Source organism: Loxodonta africana, chromosome 4, assembly GCF_030014295.1.
Source record: "Loxodonta africana isolate mLoxAfr1 chromosome 4, mLoxAfr1.hap2, whole genome shotgun sequence".
In the NCBI taxonomy this organism is placed as follows: Eukaryota; Metazoa; Chordata; class Mammalia; order Proboscidea; family Elephantidae; genus Loxodonta; species Loxodonta africana.
The window spans coordinates 89,268,054-89,289,576 of NC_087345.1; the positions used below are offsets into that span (position 1 = coordinate 89,268,054).

Consider the following 21,523-nt stretch of genomic DNA (forward strand, 5'->3'; position numbering starts at 1 on the left):
ATACACAAATAGAGATACTTTTGCTTCTTCCTTACAATCCGGATGCCCTTTATTTCTTTATCTAGCCTAATTGCTCTGGCTAGAACCTCCAGCACAATGTTGAATAAGAGTGGTGATATAGGGCATCCTTGTCTGGTTCCCGATCTCAAAGGGAATGTTTTCAGACTCTCTCCATTTAGGATGATGTTAGCTGTTGGCTTTGTATAAATGCTGTTTGATTATGTTGAGGAATTTTCCTTCTATTCCTATTTTGCTGAGAGTTTTTATCATGAATGAGTGTTGAACTTTCTCAAATACCTTTTCTGCATCAATTAATAAAATCATGCGATTCTTGTCTTTTGTTTTATTTATATGATGGATTACATTAATTGTTTTCTAGTGTTGAACCATCCCTGCATACCTGATATGAATCCCACTTGGTCATGGTGAATTAGTTTTTTTATATGCTGTTGAATTCTATTGGCTAGAATTTTGTTGAATATTTTTGCTTCTAAGTTCACGAGGGATATATGTCCGCAATTTCCTTTTTTTGTGGTGTTTTTACCTGGTTTTGGTATCAGGGATTTGCTGGCTTCATAGAATGAATTTGGTAGTATCCCATCCTTTCCTATGCTCTGAAACGCCTTTAGTATTACTGGTGTTAACCCTTCTCTGAAAGTTTGGTAGAACTCTGCAATGAAGCTGTCCTGGCCAGGGTTTTTTTTTGTTGTTGGGAGTTTTTTGATTACCTTTTCAATCTCTTCTTTTGTTACTGGGCCAATTTAGTTGTTCTACCTCTGTTTGTGTTAGTTTAGGTAGGCAGTTTGTTTCTAGGAATTCATCCATTTCTTCTAGGTTTTCAAATTTGTTAGAGTACAATTTTTCATAGTAATCTGATATGATTCTGCTAATTTCAGTTGGGTCTGTTGTAAAATTGCCCAACTCATTTCTTTTTCTGGTTATTTGCTTCCTCTCCTGTTTTTCTTTCATCAGTTTGGCGAATGGTTTACCAATTTTGTTAATTTTTTCAAAGAACCAGCTTTTGGTCTTGCTAATTCTTTCAATTGTTTTTCTCTTTTCTATTTCATTTAATTGTGCTCCAATTTTTATTATTTGTTTTCTTCTGGTACCTGAGGGTTTCTTTTGTTGCTCTCTTTCTATTTGTTTAAGTTGTAGGGATAATTCTTTGATTCTGGCCCTTTCTTCTTTTTGTATGTGTAAATTGACCTCTGAGCAATGCTCAGAGGAAATTCTCAGAGAAATTCTATGAATTTCTTTTTTCTATTCTTAATGTCTTCTATAACCCAGTCTTTTTGGACAGGGTATTGTTCAGCTTCCAAGTGTTTGATTTCTTTTCCCTGCTTTTTCTGCTATTGGTTTCTACTTTGATGGTCTTATGGTCAGAGAAGATGCTTTATAATATTTCAATGTTTTGGATTCTGCTAAGCCTTGCTTTATGACCTCATATGTGGTCTATTCTAGAGAATGTTCCATGTGCACTAGAAAAGAAAGTATACTTGACTGCTGTTGGGTAGAGTGTTCTGTATATGTCTATGAGGTCAATTTGGTTGGTTGTGGGATTTAGATCTTGCATGTCTTTATTGAGCTTCTTTCTGGATGTCCTGTCCTTCACTGAAAGTGGTGTGTTGAAGTCTCCTACTAGAATTGTGGAGCTGTCTATCTTACTTTTCAATGCTGATAGAGTTTGTTTTATGTATCTTGCAGCCCTGTCATTGAGTGCATAAATATTTAATATGGTTATATCCATATGGTATAAAAAAATGGGATATTGTCCCTTTAATCATTATATAGTGTCCTTCCTTATCCTTTTTGGTGGATTTAACTTTAAAGTCTATTTTGTCAGAAATTAATATTGCCACTCCTGCTCTTTTTTGATTGTTTGCTTGGTATATTTTTTTCCATCCTTTGAGTTTTAGTTTGTTTGTGTCTCTAAGTCTAAGGTGCATCTCTTGTAGGCAGCATATAGATGGACCCTGTTTTTTAATCCATTCTACCACTGTCTCTTTATTCGTGCATTTAGTCCATTTACATTCAGTGTAATTATGGATAGGTATGAGATTAGTGCTGTCATTTTGATGTCTTTTTTTGTGTATTGTTGACAGTTTCTTTTTCCCACTTAATTTTCTGTGCTGGGTAGTTTATATATTATCATTTCCTCATATTTGTTGTTGTTGATTTTGTTTCAGCTGAGTCTGTATTTTTTTCTTGTGTTTTATTTTAATGAGTAGGATAGTTAGTCTCCTTTGTGGTTACCTTAACATTTACCCCTATTTTTCTAAGTTTAAACATAACTTTTATTTCTTTATATCGCCTTGTCTTCCTCTCCATTTGAAAGGTCTATGACTACATTTCTTAGTCCCTCTTTCTTGTTTTAATGTTGTCTTCTTTTGCATAATATCATTGCAGTTTCCCTCTTTTGAGAGTTTTTTAAATTTTGATTTATTTTTGTGATTTCCCTGTCTGGGTTGACCTCTGATTGCTCTGTCCAGTGTTCTAGTCTTGGGTTGATACCTGATATTATTGATTTTCTAACCAAAGAACTCCCTTTAATATTTCTTGTAGTTTTGGTTTGAATTTTTACAAGTTCTCTAAACTTCTGTTTATCTGTAAATGTCCTGATTTCACTTTCATACTTGAGAGACAGTTTTTCTGGATATATGATTCTTGGCTGGCAATTATTTTTCTTCAGTGCTTTATATAAGTCATCCCTTTGCCTTCTTGCCTGCATGGTTTCTGCTGAGTAGTCTGAGCTTATTCTTATTGACTCTCCTTTGTAGGTGACTTTTCATTTATCCCTAGCAGCTCCTAAAATTCTCTCTTTATCTTTGGTTTTGGCAAGTTTGATTATTATACATCTTGGTGACTTTCTTTTAAGACCTACCTTATGTTGACTTCCATGAGCATCTTGGAGAGATATCGTCTAATCTTTCATGATCTCAGGGAAGTTTTCTGCCCACAAATCTTCAACAATTCTGTCTGTATTTTCTGTTATCCCTCCCTGTGCTTGTACTCCAGTCACTCATAAGTTATTTCTCTTGATAGAGTCCCACATGATTCTTAAGGTTTCTTCATTTTTTAAAAATTCTTTTATCTGTTTTTTCTTCAAATATGTTGGTGCCAAGTGTTTTATCTTCAAGCTCACCAATTCTGCCTTCCACTTGCTCAATTCCGCTCCTCTGACTTTCTACTGAGTTGTCTAATTGTGTAATTTTATTGTTAATCTTCTGAATTTCTGATTGCTGTCTCTCTGTGGATTCTTGCAGCTAGTTAAATTTTTCATTATTGTCTTGAATAACCTTTTTAATTTCTCCAACTTCTTTATCTGTGTGTTCCTTGGCTTGTTCCGCTTATTGCCTGATCTCTTTCCTAATCTTTTTCCTGATGTCTTGAAGAGTTCTGTATATTAATCTCTTGTGTTCTGCATCCGTAATTCGAGGAAGGCACCTTCATCCTGAAGATCCCTTGATTCTTTGTTTTGAGAGCTTGTTGAAGTGAGCATGGTCTGTTTCATTATGTGATTTTATATTGACCGTTGTCTCAGAGCCGTGTATAAGTTATTGTATTAGTTCATTTTATGTTTGCTTACTGTATCTTAGCTTCTTACTTTGTTTTGTTTTAATATGTCCAAATGGGTTGCTTGAGTGAGATAGCTTGATTGTTTTCACCCTTGAAGCTCTGACATCCTGTCACCAGATGGCTAGAGCTGTTATCAGGTATATCAGTCTAGGAGTCCATTCAGTTTTCTTGTACATATTCAGTTCAGTTGTCCAGGTAGTGGTCATCAAATGTGTGGTACAGGCTTTGTCCTACAGTCTTAGGGGGGCAGGGGTGATTGGTGTAGGTACTGGTATCTGGTTGCAGCAGGGGGTCACGCTCTGAACAAGGCAGGGGCTGAGAACTGTCCTCTGAGTGTCTGTGAGGAAAGCATGTCCTTGTTCCCTACAGGGTACAGATGGGGGGTGAGGGGGTTCTGCAGATGGACCATGGACACCCAATGCTTTTGGTTGTAAGGACTGAGAGGTACCAGTTATCCTTGGACCCCTGCCACTGTGACATGAGTGCAGCCACCAGTCCTTAGGCCTCTGATACGGGTAGGTGAGGACCCTGTTTAATAGGGAAAGTGGTGTCAAATATCAAACATCCACCTCTCTTTTGCACAGCTGAAACAGTTGGAGTCTGCTAACAAGAGCCTATTCACCTGAAATAGGCCCACACAGGTCCATGCAGAGGGGAAAGGTATTCAAAGTCCACAGACCGTTTATGCCTGGACAGGAGTTGCTTCTGTCCTGAGTTCCTCAGATTAGTGGAGCTGGCAAATTATCTTTTCCCCCAGTTGTAAATTTGTTCCTTCTCCAAGGCCAGAAGAAAGGCTCAGGGCGCTCAACAGGACCTATCTCAGGCCCAAGGAAATCAACAGTCACTGAACCCAGCTTGGGGGCAGAGAGCCCAGTAAAATATATGCAAGTACTTGGCTTTTGCCGAGAGCACCGTTCTTCTCTGGTTCCGGAGGTGTGAGTAGGCTGTGTGGCTGGCTTCTTTTCCCTGAAGAAACTGTGGCCGAACGCTACTACTAACCTGCCACAGCCGCTCCCAGGAATGGTGCTTGAGGGATCCCAGCAATTCAGGTCTGGTAACTCCTCTCCACTTCTGAACAGTCTCTCCCTCCCCCTGCTGCTCAGTTCATTTTCTAACTTTGCCTTTGATGTTCAGAGCTCCTAGCTTGTCATAAATATAAGTATTTCATTTGTTTTTTCAGGTCTTTGTTGTAAGAGGGATCTTTGGCAGCATCTGGCTATTCTGCCATCTTGGCCCTGCCTCTCAAAAGTGTAATATGAATGTCATAAATTTAACGCATCCAAATGAAAGACTGTGTTATCTCTATTAAGCAAAAACCAACTGGTTAATTAACAATGATTCCGTGTACTTTTTTAGAATTTAAGAGAAGAGTTTGGGAAACCCATGATTTTTTTATGTGAAAAAAAAAAAAAATCCGCCCAGATTATTTTGAACATTTATCTTCTTTTTTTTTCTTGATTAAAAATGTCTGTAGCAAGCAGATCACCAAGAATCAATCAAGGGTTTGGCCATTCTTGCCAGAGTTAGGCATTCCAGCACCCATAGGTCTCAAGGTGTCTCTAAGAGCTTTGTTGTTAGACTCCGAGTAGCAGGAGTTTTCATTCTTACTTTTTTCCTTTCTCCGTCTCTCTCTGTTTTCCTACCTGCCTCTTCCTACCTTTATCCCTGGCCAACCCAACACAGGAAGACTAGAAAGCAGTAAAAGAGCTCATATTGGGGTGGGGAGGGGAGTGGGAGGGAGGCATCCTTAATGATGAGAAAGGGTGAGGTGGTGCGCTGAAAAGTTCTGATCAAGCCCCCTGTGGGTCCACAGGGGCACTGCTGAAGAATGGCAGGTATCCAGATAGAGGCACTGAAGTGTGAATTATAGCTGTCAATGGCAGCAGGGCAAATAAAATTAGAGAATGGAGTACCTAAATTGGAGGCGGCGAATAAGAAGGGGGCAGCATTAACTCTGGGAAAACCTGGAGGAGTCTTTGAATTGCTAGGAAGACATGAGTGGTATGGCTGTGATGATCTCACGTTTCTGCAATAACAACCAAGGTGGGATAACATATTCGACAATTGTGTTTTCGTTCTATGTATTGCCGTAGGTGGATATAGGGGTAATGGGCAAAAGTAAGAATATTGGTGCCAGAGGGAGAGGAGAACTTGGTCCAGAGAAATCATTTGGCTGCAAGGGGATTTGGGCTGGGAAAGCAAGAGCGTTTCACGGATGACCATTTTGCAGCTCTCTCTGTGTGAATGAAGACATATTGTGGGTAGAAACAAACATGCACACATATCAGAGCAATGCCATTAACTAGACAGCATTTTAGCAAACAAGGAACAAGCCCCAGTGAGTTGTACACAGCCCATTACATGCAACTGGGTTAACTGAGCTGTGGATCCCCTTGAGATCAAAGCTAGAATGTCTCACTTCCCATTTTCTGGATCATATCTGCTGGGGCCCCAATTAGAAAATCAGAACAATACATGGCATCTATGGCTACAGCAATGGGAAAGGAAGTGACTTTTCTTCAGTAGTTATTATGTAACAAGTACAATACTGGGGGCTCATTCATTGATTTGATGTCATTGCTCTGGGGTTGTTTCACTAGCTCAGCCAACATGCATCTAGTCCTTGTTGTGTGCTGGGGAGTTCTTCTGCCCTCCTTTCTCCTCTTTTTCTGGGTCGGCATTATTTTCGGGTAGTGAGCAGACCCTGCGTTCCAGGTAAGTCTGGCATGTATGTCCTGGGATCTTTTCCTTTAGGATGGGGTTCTGTGTAGTGGCAGCATTGAGTACTTCATGCTGTGGGTGAGCCTGGCTGCCTGCCAGCCTCTTTTCTCAGTAACAACTAGTTTGGTGAGGGTGACTTAAATCAATAGCACAAGCTTCACTGTAAGAAAAGAAAAGGACATGTTAGGTAAGAAAGGAGGGGCTGCAATGGAGAACTAGGTCAGGGGCTGGAACTACAGACTGAGCAAGCAGTTTCAAAATAATAATTTATAAAAAATGCCCTGGAGGGAAACATTGAGCAAGTGGCTTCTGTTGGGTGCCTGTAAGCCTCCTGTCCCACCTTCCCTTGGACCTACCGAAGCTGGGAGCTCTGTGGACCAGGATCTGCACTCTGGGATGGATGTGCCAGGGTAGTGGGCAGTGCAGGAACTGGACACCACCACTAGGGAGTCTTTGGCTTTGGGGCTGTCCTGCTGGCCAGCTTGTCTCCACCTCTTGTTGAGTGTCTTCTCTGTTGACGTTATTGCATCTCTGTGGAGTTTCACTTCCTCGAGCAGCCTGAACCCAGCAGCAGGGGCTGGGACAGGAGGGCTTTTTGTTTTATTTATTTATTTTAAAACTCGTACCCTTGATTTTCTTTCATTCCAGAGCAGTGTGAGCCAGATGGCATGGAGGTTCGGCAGCCCTGTTTAGCCAATGCTTTGAGTCTTTGGGAAGGAGAGATGAATTCCACTGGCCTGGGAGGGAAACCCCTGATTGGGTTGGGACAGAAACTTGAGACAGCTTTCCAGGTGGGAACAGGTACTTGAAAGGCTGTGAAGACTCAGAACATCACTAACATTCACATGCATACATCAGGGAACCCTGCATTCCAAACCAAAACCCACAGAGATGACCTCAGAATCATAGGCTTATTATCTGAGTGATGACTTTGTGCTAAGGGGGTGGAATTTTTTTTTTTTTAATAATTTTTATTGTGCTTTAAGTGAAAGTTACAATTAAGTCAGTCTGTCACATATAAGCTTATGTACACCTTACTACGCACTCCCATTTAGTCTCCCCCTAATAAGTCAGCCCGTTCCCTTCTTCCAGTCTCTTCTTTCGTGACCGTTTTGCCAGTTTCTAACCCTCTCTACCCTCCCATCTCCCCTCCAGACAGGAGATGCCAGTACAGTCTCAAGTGTCCACCTGATACAGGTAGCTCACTCTTTCTCAGCATCTCTCTCCAACCCATTGTCCAGTCCCTTCCATGTCTGATGAGTAGTCTTTGGGAATGGTTCCTGTCCTGGGCCAACAGAAGGTTTGGGGACCATGACCACCGGGATTCTTCTAGTCTCAGTCAGACCATTAAGTCTGATCTTTTATGAGACTTTGGGGTCTGCATCCCACTGTTCTCCTGCTCCCTCAGGAAGTCTCTGTTGTGCTCCCTGTCAGGGCAGTCATCGGTTGTGGCTGGGCACCATCTCGTTCTTCTGGTCTCAGGATGATGTAAGTCTCTGGTTCCTGTGGCCCTTTCTGTCTCTTGGGCTCATAGTTATGGTGTGACCTTGGTGTTCTTCATTCTCCTTTGATCCAGGTGGGTTGAGACCAATTGATGCATCTTAGATGGCCACTTGTTAGCATTTAAGACCCCAGGCGCCACAAGGCGGGTGGAATTTGATGTGAAAAATAAATAGGACCTTGGCTCTGCCCTGCAGAGGTCCAGGGACACTGCTTGTCATTATACAAGAGGACTGTGATGTTAGCTGTAAGGGAGGTACATACACAGCTAAGGGAGGGCAGAAGGGACAAACTAATTCCAACTGGGAGAATCTGGGGTGAGCATACACATCTGGTCGAGAATTTAGTTTATTTCCCATTGTTAACCAGTTAATCCCTCTCTGCTGAAAACTCGGGGCTCACTATTCTGCCCACAGGCCAGGGGCATGCTCTTGAAAACCTGTGAGGGTGCATTTGGGATTCTGGGCTTGCTAGCAGATTGTTGAGAGAAAAACTGGGGAGCAGAAAGATTTTGCTCTACAGGATCCCTGTTTTGTTTTTAGAGATAGCAAAGCTTAAAAACCCGTTTACACCAACAGGCCAGTATCCTCGTGGGGCAAGGGGCAGCCATGATAAATGGTCTCATTTTATAAATGAAGAAATTGAGGATCACAATGGAAATCAGTGGTAAAAAGGCACTGTCAGAACCAAGATTCTTAACTACCATTTTACTCCCTTAATTAATGAAAAGCATATTGTCCAAAAAAAGCATATTTAGATCGTGCAAAGGGAGAAATTAAAGACATGTGAAAATAAAACATAATATTATAGAATATCCAACTAGCCTTAATGCTATGCTCCACATTTCAAAAGAGAAGGGCTCTTCCTCTTCAACTAGACTTACAAATATTGGCTTACCGGTCTAAAAAGTGAAGGCACTTAGCAGACAGAATCAGAAGGAAGACCAGCACGATGGCCATATTATAGAGCAGTAAATCACGCAGGCTGAGTGCCCAGCACAAGTCTGGGTCATGGTAGATGCTTGGTAAATGTTTGTTCCTTTTTTCCCCATAGGGATTAAGACCTCCCAGAAGCTGGCATGGCCTCAGCACAGTCATAGCAGAGTGTTGGACAATTAGGGCGTTGTTCAGACATCCATAGATAAGAACGCATTAGGCTTTGGATTGAAACTCTCTCCAACGCTTTTTAGTTTTATGGTGTATTTGCATGTGTATAATTATACAAACTAGCTTTGGAAAAAAAAAATCAAGGAGCCAAATGGATTTTCTTCCTTGAGCATTCTCTTCTTGTACATTAAATATCTTGAAGAGCTCCCCATCCTTTACCCCTGCATGGGGAAGGGGGTACAGGAAGGCAAATAGGATTTATTGAGTGTCTACTATTAACTAGGAACTATGTTTAGCATGTTGTGTGTATTATTTCATTCTGTTTTCACAACAGCCACATTCTTCTTACTATTCCCTTTTTGTAGATAAAGAAACTGAGGCTCAAGGATTATAAATTATTCAAGTTTATTTAACTAAAATATAACAAAACTGGGACTTAAACTCACAGTTTACGTTTTATGTCATTTCATAGTAGCTTTGTACTAGCATCTGGGAAAGAAATTCGAGTTCTGTAGCTAATGGTACCTGTACGGGGTGGATGGTTGTAGCCACCAGAAGAGAGAATAACATACCAAGGGTGAAAGAAAAAGGAGATATTTTTGCTTTGCCCAAAACAATAACGGTAGCTTATATTAGTATTGTGCTTCATGGTTTTCAAAACACTTCATGTAAATTTTCCACTTTACAAGTAAGAATACAGAGCCTCAGAGTTTAATTCAAAGTCACAGTCAGTAAATGGCAAAAGTGGGACTCAAACTCAGAACTTCTGACTTTAACTTCAATTCTAGTATTTCATAGTAACTTTCCCACATACTTAGCCTCATGGACAAAGGAAGGACCGTGGTTGGGTTTTGTGCGAATGTTCTGTGCATGTGATGATTCTGGCCAGGCTTAACAGCTCTTCTGATGTCCAACTCTGGGTATCAGTGAGGGCTCTGCTCTCCCAATTGCTTAGCAGAATCACTGAGCAATACATGATTACTAACTGACTGAATTAATGTAAGGTTGGATCTTGACTTTTTGTAGTCTTTGAGTGCAACATTTGTTGGATGCTCAAATCACACAAACCCAGGAACAGAGGAACTTTCCTAAAACCCCTCATGCTCTGTCTGGGGTTTCATGTATAAAAGTGACAGAGTTGATGGGTATAAAAACTCTAGTTACAGGAAAGAAAATTCTCATCTACTCGTTGCCTGGCTTTGATACACTCCTGTGTTCCACAGGAAAGAAAGAACCAATTTGGAAAATGACAACTTGTTTGCAGCATCTTCCACCAACTTCTTTCTGTAAGAGGTTGCCTATTTCCCTACATCACATTCATGTTCCACAGTGTCTTTCCTGTATTGTTGAAGTTTTTTCTGCAACAGGGTTACAAGCAAAGAGGACTTTACGGCTGCCATTGAGAGGCTTCTGCAGTCTATAAACCTGGCATTCCTTTTATCAGCCGCACCAGAGTGGCAAGCCTGTACAGGCCCAAGTGGTAGCCAACTTCCCCTTGGTTCAGTCCAGAACAGGAAACAACATTCCCCAAAATTTTTTTCAGATTGAGAAACCCCAATCCTGATTTCCTTTTCTGATGATTTTACAAAAATCAAATTGTGTGACAGATGCTCAGATAAACAGAAGTTTGCAATCAAAGCAAGCTCTGGAATAGAGCTGATTAGCAGATTTTTAATGGCTATTAGCTTGATAATCACTCTCCAGAAATAGCTTCCAGGAAGACCAAACCCATGCATAAGTGCACCCGCACGTGTGCACACCAGCACCTACTTGACGGGTTTATAAGGGGACCCTGATAGCCTCCCGACAGCAGAGTTGAATCTCCAGCCTTAACTCTTCTCAGGAACCTTCGGCTTTCCTCACTGGGCAAGGCATCATGAGTTGTCAGATCTCGTGCAGACCTTGTGGGAGAGGAGGAGGAGGAGGTGGAGGAAGACCCCTGGGCTTCAGCAGCGGCTCGGCTCTGGCCTTCTGTGGGAGCCGAAGATCAGGCTTCAGCTTCCCCTGCTTGAGCCGCCATGGTGGTGGTGGACGCGGCTTTGGCAGCTGGAGTCTTGTTGGCCTTGGAGGAACCAAGAGCATCTCTGCTAGTGTGGCTGGAGGAGGTAGAAGCTTTGGCTCCAGGGGTGGATTTATTTGCAGAGGAGGTGGCTTTGGAGGAGGCAGTGGCTTTGGAGGTGGCAGCGGCCTTGGAGGTGGTGGTTTTGGTGGAGGCGGCTTTGGAGGTGGCGTTGGTTTTGGAGGCTTTGGGGGCCCTGGTGGCTTTGGGCCTGGAGGATTACCTGGTGGGGGCATCCATGAAGTCTCCATCAACCAGAGCCTCCTGCAGCCTCTCAACGTGAAAGTTGATCCAGAGATTCAGAATGTGAAGTCTCAGGAGCGGGAGCAGATCAAAATACTCAACAACAAATTTGCCTGCTTCATTGACAAGGTGAGTTAGGAGAAGCTGGCTCCTTCTAATGCTCAGGATGCCCTGCTTTCAGTGCTGATCAAAAAGGAAATAACATAGAATTGTTTCATTTAGGTGTCATTGGTGTAGCAGCCATGGTTTGTTTGCTTTGGGTTACTTGCAATTTCCAGCTGGAGAGGTGATGGCATCATGGGCTACATTTTCTATAACAGTAGGCAGTTAGGAATGATTTTGCCCCTTTGGCTTTATTGTTTCAGTCCAAATAAATAATATTTATGGAAAAATCTGAAAACCATAAAAAAGCTGATGTAGGCAAGTAAAGGACTGACTAGCTCACGCTGTACGACAGCTGGCTTTGGAAGGGATTGTGAGACAACTTCTGAGAAAGTCTTTTCTTCCCTAGAAGTTACTACTCTGTTAAATTCTGGGAAGCTGAGCCTGATATATCTGCTTGAGGATAAATAAAATTGCTGCCTTCAAGAGAAGCGTTCTCAGTTTTACGTCCATAAAGTCTTTATTCCTGTCACTTCGGAGTATTATTGGGCTTTCTCCTATTTCAAGGCAGGTGAACCTGTCTAAGGAATTTACAAGGTCTTAAAAACCAGGCCGAGGAGCCCTGCCCTCCAGTACTCTCATACTCAGTATCCCTAGGAGCAGCGCCAGTGAATGCTTGCTTCTGGTTTTCCCAAGGATTTATGCCAGGAATTCAGCTAGGACCGGGGAGGAAAATGGCCTGGAGTCTTGGGAGCAGCTACAAAACAAAACAGTGGGCAGTGAAGTTGGAAAGAAAGTTTTCCACACGAAGAGGGCCAGATGTAGTATTCAGAGTCTGTAGAACTTTCAAGTGTGCAGGCAGGGAGATCAGAAGCTCTACCTGGTCTGATCTGGCACTCAGCTGGTCAGAACGGAGCCTTATAGATTCTCTAATTCTCAAAGGAAGACCAGAGCTGACCCTGGGCAGTGTGGCTTGCTGAGCTGATTGGTGGGCCTCAGAGCTCATGGGCTCTCCTTTTGGTCTTGGTAGGTGCGGTTCCTGGAGCAGCAAAACCAGGTTTTGCGGACGAAATGGGAATTCCTGCAGCAAATAGATGGTGACACCTGCATCATCAACCTGGATCCCATCTTCCAAGCATACATTGCCAACCTGAAGAAAAAAGTGGATGTGCTTTGCGCCGAAAGGGCATCACAAGAATCTGAGTTGTGCCACGTTCAGGATCTTGTTGAGGATTATAAGAAGAAGTATGTAGCAGCGTAAACACTAAAGGGAGATACGTATCCATGAGTCACCTGAGCATTCCCCCAGAAAGCCACTGTCTCCCAGTTGCGCTTGTGGTGATAAAAGGGAGAGTCTCTGTACCTTTGTGGATCATTTGTGAGGGTATTTAGGGCTTTAGAGATCCTATTTTTGACATGTTAGTTAATTGATAGAAAACTGTCCTCACTTGGAATATTGTAGTTTCAATTTACACATTTAAAGAGTGTTTAATACTCCCAGAAGATTGGGTACTTTGGGTGAATCCAGGAGGAAAAGATAAGAAAAAGAAAAAACTAGACCTTGACTAATTGCTGCGTCCTTTGGGTGCCAACAGGTACGAGGATGAAGTTAACAAGCGCACGTGTGCTGAGAATGATTTTGTGACACTTAAAAAGGTGAGCAAGGGACTTCCATGGCTGGGGGGTGGTGAGCAGTAGCGGGTGCTTCAGGACACCATGTGTCCAAATGGACAGGCTGGAAAACAGCTATGAGTGAAAACAGCAGTAGCCAGAGAAAGGCGTGCCTGTGGCTGGTTCTCGTGAAACCAAGGTGTCTCTGTAGTTCAAGCTTCCAGTGGCAATTTTCAAAGATGTTCTGCAAATTTGTTAGAGCATTTCCTTATCCATAACCCGCCTAAGGCCTAACTGGGTCATAAAAATTGCCAACATAGAAAGCATCTTATTCTTCTCCTAAAGAGCAGAGAAAGGACTGGGACTTCCTTAGAATACCTTCTTAAAGATGCTGTCATTGTATAGACAAAGGTTTGAGCTAGAAGGCCAAAAGCATGGGTTCTTAGCCAGGTTCCTACAAAGACTTGGTGTACAATCCAGAGAAACTCAGGAGAGGTGGAATGGGCAGGCAGGATGGGAGAGCTGAGGACTGTGGAAACCCACAGAAGACATTAACAGCAGTTAGTGGGAAAACAGTATCTCAAGCAAAAGGGAGAGAATGGTTGGCAAAGCTTGGACCCACCAGAGCTCTGATGATCCTGGGGGGCTGTGACAAGTGGACATGGGCATGAAGCCCCCCAGCAGAGGTACATTGTGGCCCCATGGCTCATGGGAGGTACCTGGAACTAGGAGTGGGGTGAGTGGCCAAGAAATTGTGGGGCCCATGCAGGGAATGATGCAGCTGAGGGGTCGTGGCATGAATTTCACCAGAGGCCCCTGACTGTTCTTTCAGGATGTGGACAATGCCTACTTGAACAAGGTGGAACTGCAGGCCAAGGCGGATGTGCTGAATCAGGAGGTGGAGTTCCTGAAAATCCTCTTTGATGCGGTAAGGAGGCTGGTTCTGGACAGACCCTAGCTTCCCACCCTTCCTTTCCAGTTGGCGGAAAGGTAGAATGAATGGGGTTCATGGACCAGCTGACTTCAACTTGCCATCATTCCGGGACACTGGGGGAGCTTGTATAGCATAAGTCTTGGGGGAAAGGAACTTTCTCCTCTGATGTTAGAGAATGTAAGGCTCAGAAAACACCACCTCAACCTCCACACACTTCGCCTTGCAAATGCCCAGCTCACCTTGGGAAGATGCCTGCTCTGTTCCCGTTTCTATGATCAGTATGCTTCAGGGGTCAAAATGTATTATTACGCCTCCCCCACCCCAGCACACACATGTGATTCCTGAAACAGAAAGTAACCTTTAAGGCATTTGCCATATGGACACTTGAGTCCATAAGGTCAGTATGAGTTGGAATTGACTGAATGGCAACGTGTTTTTTGGTTAATGGGTTTGGGTAGACTTATCATTAACTGGCAGAAGTGTTAATTAGGAGGCTCGGAAATACAGACAGCCCTCCCTGTAGCTCTCAGATAAACTTTGGCACAGGCCTAAAAAGGGCGGTTGTGACATTTTTAATCCCACCCAGTGTGTGCTTAGTTTAAGATTTTGTGCATGTCCCTAAACATCAGGGCAGAGAATGCCCCCTCCCTGCCTTTGGGTTTCCTGCCTTTGGTTATGGGCAGGGAAATCATGGCCAGCCCTCCCTGTGTGTGTAGGAGCTGTCCCAGAGGCGGCAGACTATCACGGACACCAACGTCATCCTATCCATGGACAACAGCCGCAGCCTGGACCTGGACTGCATCATTGCTGAGGTCCAGGCCCAGTACGAGGAGATTGCTCTGAAGAGCAAAGTTGAGGCTGAAGCTCTATACCAGAGCAAGGCAAGTACTGGGAGAGCAGACTCACAGCACCTTACAACAAGCTGGGTTTCCACCTCCAGCCAGAAAATGCACAGTAAGATTATTGGTATTTTTATCTAATGGTTGTTAGATGTCATTCGCAGGAAAGTATCCACAGGACCCCAAATACCCCCGATCATGAATGGCATCAAGTCCCCACGGGGACATGAGATAGTCTGTTCACCTCCCAGAAATGCAACCATGACATTCAACTTGGTTGACCCTCCCTGGGCCAGTTGTCAGCCATCCCTTGGCTCAAGTCAAACCTTCCACCAAGTTGGAACCCACCTATGAACTGTCCTCCTCCTCCCATATTAGTACGAGGAGCTCCAGGTGACTGCTGGGAAACATGGAGACTGCCTGAAAGAGATCAAGGTAGAGATCTGTGAGCTGAATCGCTTGATCCAGAGACTGCAAGGGGAAATTGCCCACGTGAAGAAGCAGGTAAGATCCTGCCCTTAAGATTGGTCCAGCTTCTTGGGTTGAGGGAGGCTCCAAGGAGGTGGTGGAAAGTTGTATATACACATGTGCAAGTGTGTGTATATGTGAGAGAGAGAGTATAAGTGTGTGTGAAAGCGCGAGAGAGTGTAAGAATGTGAATGCATGTGTGTGAGGGAGGGAGGAAAAATTGTGAGAAGTTCTAATTTAGCACTATTGATTCCAAACGTCTCAAGCTTATCATAATGTAAGGTTTATAACAAATTTTTAGGGTGGCCTAAGAGACAGCCTAATGTAAGAATTAGTTTGGAAAAGAATTGTGTTCATTTTTGATCATGTGAATGAAACGGGACAATTACAGATAAAGCCGAAGTTAGTTTGCCTTGCTGTGGACTGCAGGATTAGCTTCCCATTTAGCTTGGCACTAGCCGAGGGGTAACGCAGGGGCAGTAAGTGTTGGAGGAAGTTGGCCTGGGAGAGGCCGTTAGCTTTCTAATACATAACGTGAGGGGTAGAGAGCCACTCCATGGGGAGCAGAGTTCTTGTGAAGCAGTCAACATTGAATGTTTTCATTTGCCTCTGTAAAAATGGGATAATGACTCTGCTGCGTGTCATGAGTATCCAAAGGAATCATGGGGGAAGCGTTAGGGTCCAGTCAAAGGCAACATGAGGAGATGATGCCCAGAGACAGCAGCAAGTCTCAGCACAGTTGTTTGCGACCTGCATTACCTGCTAGGGGAACCTCACCACTCCTGGGGCCAGTCATCCTGGCCTTCTATACCCCAAACGCATCTACTTACCCTCCCTGTGGTAGGCTCAACTCTCTTTGCACACGCAGAAACCTTCACTCCTTTTCTCACAGTGTAAGAGTGTGCAGGACGCCATCGCAGAGGCCGAACAGAAGGGAGAACATGCCCTCAAAGACGCCAGGCAGAAGCTTGTAGAGTTGGAGGAGGCCCTGCAACAGGCTAGAGAGGACATGGCCCGGCTTCTTCGGGACTACCAGGAGCTCATGAACACCAAGTTGGCCCTGGACGTGGAGATCGCCACTTACAGGAAGCTGCTGGAGGGCGAGGAGTGCCGGTGAGGGGCCACTGGGAGGAGAGAGGGCACTCTGACTCCCTTTCTTTCTTCCAGAACCAGGGCAAGAAGCAAAGGCAGTGAAAGTAGAGGGCAGGGCGGCTGAGAGCTTATGTTCACTATATCCCCAAGCAGTTCAGGACATAAAGTGTTACTGTAGTTGTTGTTGTTAATTGCTGCCGAGTCGATTCTGACTCATGGTGACCCCGTGTGTGCAGAGTAGAACTACTCTGTAGGGTTTTCAAGGCTGTGACCTTTCGGAAGCAGTTCTCCAGGCCTGTCTTCCGAGCTGCCTCTGGTTGGGTTCGACCTGCCAACCCTTCAGCTACTTGTTGAGCTTAACCATTATTATAGATTTATAAGCTTATCAATATAGAAAGGCTAACAAGGCAACTAAATTAAATTAAGCAGTAAATTAAACAGCTAAGACTTTTCTGAAAGAAAAAAATACAATGATGTGAAAACAGGTTAGTCCTTCCCAGTCTGAGACATTGGTCTCTAGGTGCACAGGACGAGTGACCTCTTTTCCCTTCATCCCGTAACCTGGAACGATACCCAGAACGGGGAGATGATGTTTCCGAACGTGATGACTGGCTGGGGTGTGCTCACCTGGAGCAGGTGCCAGATGTAGCTCTTTGTAGGTTTTTAGAATGGCAAACAGCACCACTTGTTAATCCTCAAAGAGGGAATATTTCCTTCCTCTGTGGTCTGAGAACTTTGTCAGTGATATTAGCATCCCGGTGATTCAATCTAGCTGGAGTACTTGGCAGGGAAAAAACTTGCCTCGACCAACAGCAAGCCAGCGTGAAAGAGAGGGAGTAGCTTTCTTTGGGCTGTTGCTTTGGATCTGTCTGAGAAGCCAGGCACTGTAACCCCAGTTTATAAGAGGAAGTGTGAAAAATTTCAGCTGAAGCACAAGGCATGGGGAGGGAGGGCAGAATAGGGAGGCTGCAGGGCTACCATTCTATCTACAATGAATTTTCACGGTGCGGCTTCATTCGAAAATTTCTGACGTGACATGATTCTGGATATCAGAGTCACTAAGACGGATTTGGAAACCCTGGTGGCATAATATAGTGTTAAGAGCTACGGCTGCTAACCAAAAGATCAGCAGTTCAAATCCACCAGCTGCTCCTTGGAAACTCTACGGGACAGTTCTACTCTGTCCTATGGGGTTGCTATGAGTTGCAATCGACTCAACGGCAACAGGTTAAGATGGACTTAAATACAAAATGTGCTGCAAAGCTGAACTGAATTTGGATTTTGGTCATTTTGAGTCAACAATGAAACTGTTCATTTTTGTCAGATCAAAAAATTTGAGATGAATGGAGAGGCAAGATCGTGCATAAATGTGGGGGCTTGTCCCCATCTCTGTGATCCGGCAGTGTAGAAGAAAGTGGGATCTATAAGGACCTGGGGGCCAATTTTGGAGGGTAAACTATATGTTTGAAGGTGGACATTTTAAAACATGTACACAGAACCTAAGTGCTTTGCCTGAAGTTATTTTCTCTCTGGCCCTTACAGGATGTCTGGGGACCTAAGCAGCTGCGTGACTATGTGTGAGTAGTGGAGGGAAATCTTGTCTTATGGGGCAGTGTGTGGGGTGGAGGCAGGAGGAAGCAGATGGAGGCATTTAGAACTTTGAGGTAACACATTCTCTCTCTGCAGCTGTGACAAGCAGCACCATTTCTTCAAATGTGGCATCCAAGGCCGGCATTGGACACTGTGGGCCTGAAGGAAGAGGGTTCAGTTCCGGAGGAGGAGGATACAGCTCGGCAAGTAGCAGTTATGGCTTTGGAGGCAGAGGATCTAGCTCCAAAGGTGGCAGCGGAGGCGGCTACTGCTCTGGAGGTGGCTCCAGAGGAGGCTCTGGCTCTGGAGGGGGAGCTTCTAGCTCTGAAAAGGGTTGTTCTGGTGCAGCTGAAAGTTGTGGTTCCGGCGTGGCCTTCTCTTTCAGATAAAGATGAGGTCTCCCCTCTGATTCTCCCACTCCAGAATGTACGATCTGTCTCTGTACATCTAATTGACAGCAAGTCAGATTTTGTCATCCTTCTCTGACGGCATTTTGGGGAAATGGATACCCACATGTAGTTTGGAAATATCTTCTCTCCAAACAAATTAGTTGGAACCAGTAATACCTACTGTCCCCTGGGGCAGGATCTTCTAGTCGTGCCCCATTCCCTGCCCCTCCTTCCCTCCTTGCATTGCCCGTTTGGTGGTCCTTTTCCAGACAGATACTCTGTTGAGGAGCCCAGGGCGGCCTGTTGGTTTCATCTCAAAGCACGCACCCGGGGAGACATGCTTCTTACATGTATAGTTCGTCTTGTTGACTTTGCTGCTTGATGTGCTGTGGTTTTGGTGTCTGCACAATAAACTTCATTTGCAATTCATATCATGTGATGTCTGTTTAATATCAAGACTTGGCACAAATGAGTACCAGGAGGTATCATTCATCACTATCTAACTCAAGACAGCAGAAAACGGAGAGATTTGGAAAGGATACAAGAAGGGTTTCCTGGAAAAGGGATGTGTTGCCCTGAGGGAAGTGTGGCTTGCAGAAGCCTAGGGTGTTTGCCTCTGGAAGTCTTTAAAAACAGGGATGAGGGAGGCCTACCGGAGTCAGGGAATTGGCGTGATGTTCTCAGAAAGCATTTGCCAGACCTGGGGGCTGTGGTATTGCCAGGAGGTGGACATGGGCATTGGTGGAAAATTCTCATTTCCAGAAAAAAAGCACTCTTCTTGAGAAGCATTTTCCTACAAATTCAACCTCCACTCCCATGTTCTGACAGGAGCTTTGATCTGAGGCCCCTTCTCAGCACTAAGCAGCTGAGCCTCCCAGAGCATCCACCCAGGCTGTCTACGCTTCCAAAACACCATCCCCCAGCCCGACATGGGTGATAGGCCACTTCTGTGTCCTTCCAATCGGGTGCCCTTTGGAGGCCCTCAGCAAGCCTGAAGGGGAATCTCTGGGGAAGCACCTGGAGACTATAAACCGCCTCCGAAAATAAGTAAATAAATGAAAAAACCCAATTCTATTTTGACAGAAAGAAGCCCTGGTGGTGCAATGGTTAAGTGCTCGGCTGTTGACTAAAAGGTCAGCAGTTTGAACCCATCAGTGGCTCTGTGGGAGAAAAGACCTGGAGATCTGCTCCTGTAAAGATTTCAGCCTAGGAAAACCTATGGGGCAGTTTTACTTTGTCTTACAGGTTCACTATGGGTCAGAATCAGCACACAACAATGTCCCCTTCTCCCAGCCCCCCACCCCCCGCCCCCCCAGTTCCCTGCCATCAGAGCCATCTCATCACATTCAGTAGATAATGCACGCTTCTTCTTTTCTCCTCCAATCCAGCAGCCCCCTGGAAGCCCCTCCCCATGGCTATCCCAATCAGGCAGCCTTCTCCCATGGGTGTGAAGATGACTTCAGCTCCTCCTCCAAAAGGCCCTGACACCTGGCGCTCAGGAATGGCTGGGCAGTTCAGGAATGGGCGCTTGGGGGTGGTATTTAGATTGACCAGAATTGGCCAAGCGGGAGTTTGTAGCTTCGGTTGGGTCAGGTCAAGCTTCATGTATGTGGTATCCAGATGTGACAGAGGTGACTCCAAACAACTCAGTAAGAAAGTTCTGGGGGATCCCTTTCTCTCTCATTCCATTCCAGCTTCAAAACCTTGGTGAGGTCTTGGTTAAGTCTGTGATCCTCTTCCTGTCTCTATGGGTTGCAGAGATGGCTTGGGGAGATGCAGCGGGAGGCATTAAGGGAGAACAGATGCCTTCATCTGGGTCTAGGCAAGCCAGGCCAGGCTTGCGGGTACGGGGCAGGAGGAGCTCCAAAGCCTGCAGGCAGCAAGGTGACAACACATAGGCTGACTGTTCTAGGGTGATCTGCCACTCAGAGAAGGGCCTCATTCAGGTTGGAGAAGACTACGGAGATGAAGGTGCAGGCTGGGAAGGAGAAGCGTGGGGGAGAGGTCTGGCTGTTTTAGGGGACACGCACAGTGTAAACAGAAACACAACCTTAAACGGGGACTAGTGTCCCAGACATTTGGGGCTGGAAGGGATCTTTAGCGATCAGTGAATCTGAATTTCCCATGTAGGTAAAGAAACAGGTAAGGCCCGGGGTGGACATAGAAACCAGGCCTCCGCCTCCTAATTCATTCACTTTTTAAAGGCTTCAGGAAAGGTGAGCCATTTTGATAACTTTCTGAGGGGAAAAGGTGAGGCGGGTAAGGTGGCAGCTTATATTCCCAACAACCTTAATTCCTGAGACTTTTGTTGATGTGGGTCTCTGACCCTACTGTGATTCATAGCTCCTCATTCTTAACCCACCTGGGGCACAGGCCTTCTTTTGTCGACTCCATTCAGACACATGTTACTTTCATTTTGGCCTCCAATAACAAAATTAATTCAGAGAGTTCCGTAAACTGATTCAGAGAGCTTCACGCCCGAGGTTATGAAAGAAATCCAATTACAAGCAAGAAATGGAGTGTTGAGCCAGCTCTGAGGGAGGGATTCTCCTTTCCCTTCCCAAGTGTTGCAGGAGGCTAGACCAGAATCTGGGTCACAGCCCTCCCACCAGGGCCCTCTTCCCTTCTCTTGCCATATTTGGCAATTGACTTCTCAGGTTCTGGACTTCGAAAGGGATAGGCACAGGCAGAACAGTTTTACGAGGTCTATTTCTATAGGGAACTAGGCTAAGTATTTACATTATTTGCAGAATATTTGGGATACCCTCCCACTTGTGGTTCTCTCCCTGTCTCTGTGAGTTCTGCTATGAATTCAAACAAGCCTCTTTTCTCCTCTTTACCAAGATCTCTTGTTGGTACAAGTGGTTTCAATTGGCTACTAACCTACCCAGCAGCTCCATGAAAGAAAGGCCTGGCAATCTGCTTCCAAGATTATAGCCATTGAAAACCCTGTGGAACAGTTCTACTCTGTAACACATGGGGTTGCCATGAGTCAGAAAAGGCTTGACAGGAATGATTTTTTTTTTTATTTTATTTTCTCCCCTTCACTCGTCTCTTTCCTGCCAACTCAAATGAGTGTCTCCAGAAAGCTTATCTCCTCTAGGAGTCTTGTCTGGATGGAACACTTGTGCTTTCTTTACTTGCTGTCAAGTGGGAAAGGCTTTGCACTGGGAGCCGTGAGACTTCAATGCTAATCTTCGGCCCTGGGGGAATTGTTGTACAACATTGGGCAAGTCATTTCACCTCCCTGGGCTTAATTTCCAAATCAGTTAAGGGAAGTGAAATGAGATTAT

The 21,523-nt window shown here is 44.7% G+C and overlaps 1 protein-coding gene across 1 annotated transcript; it reads left to right on the top strand.

The window, feature by feature from the left end:
- Positions 1–10,779: 10,779 nt before the first annotated feature.
- KRT2 (keratin 2) lies at positions 10,780–18,574 on the top strand. The gene is made up of 9 exons (XM_003405462.3): positions 10,780–11,334; positions 12,338–12,552; positions 12,903–12,963; positions 13,751–13,846; positions 14,569–14,733; positions 15,070–15,195; positions 16,052–16,272; positions 17,794–17,828; positions 17,938–18,574. The coding sequence occupies exons 1-9, from the start codon at positions 10,780–10,782 to the stop codon at positions 18,228–18,230; spliced, it is 1,767 nt and encodes a 588-aa protein (XP_003405510.1). The 3' UTR covers positions 18,231–18,574.
- Positions 18,575–21,523: the final 2,949 nt, after the last annotated feature.

Coding starts and splice junctions, on each gene's coding strand:
- KRT2 (XM_003405462.3), top strand. CDS start 10,780: ATGAGTTGTCAGATCTCGTGCAGACCTTGTGGGAGAGGAGGAGGAGGA. Junction 11,335..12,337: donor TTGCCTGCTTCATTGACAAG/GTGAGTTAGGAG, acceptor TGGTCTTGGTAG/GTGCGGTTCCTGGAGCAGCA. Junction 16,273..17,793: donor CTGGAGGGCGAGGAGTGCCG/GTGAGGGGCCAC, acceptor TGGCCCTTACAG/GATGTCTGGGGACCTAAGCA.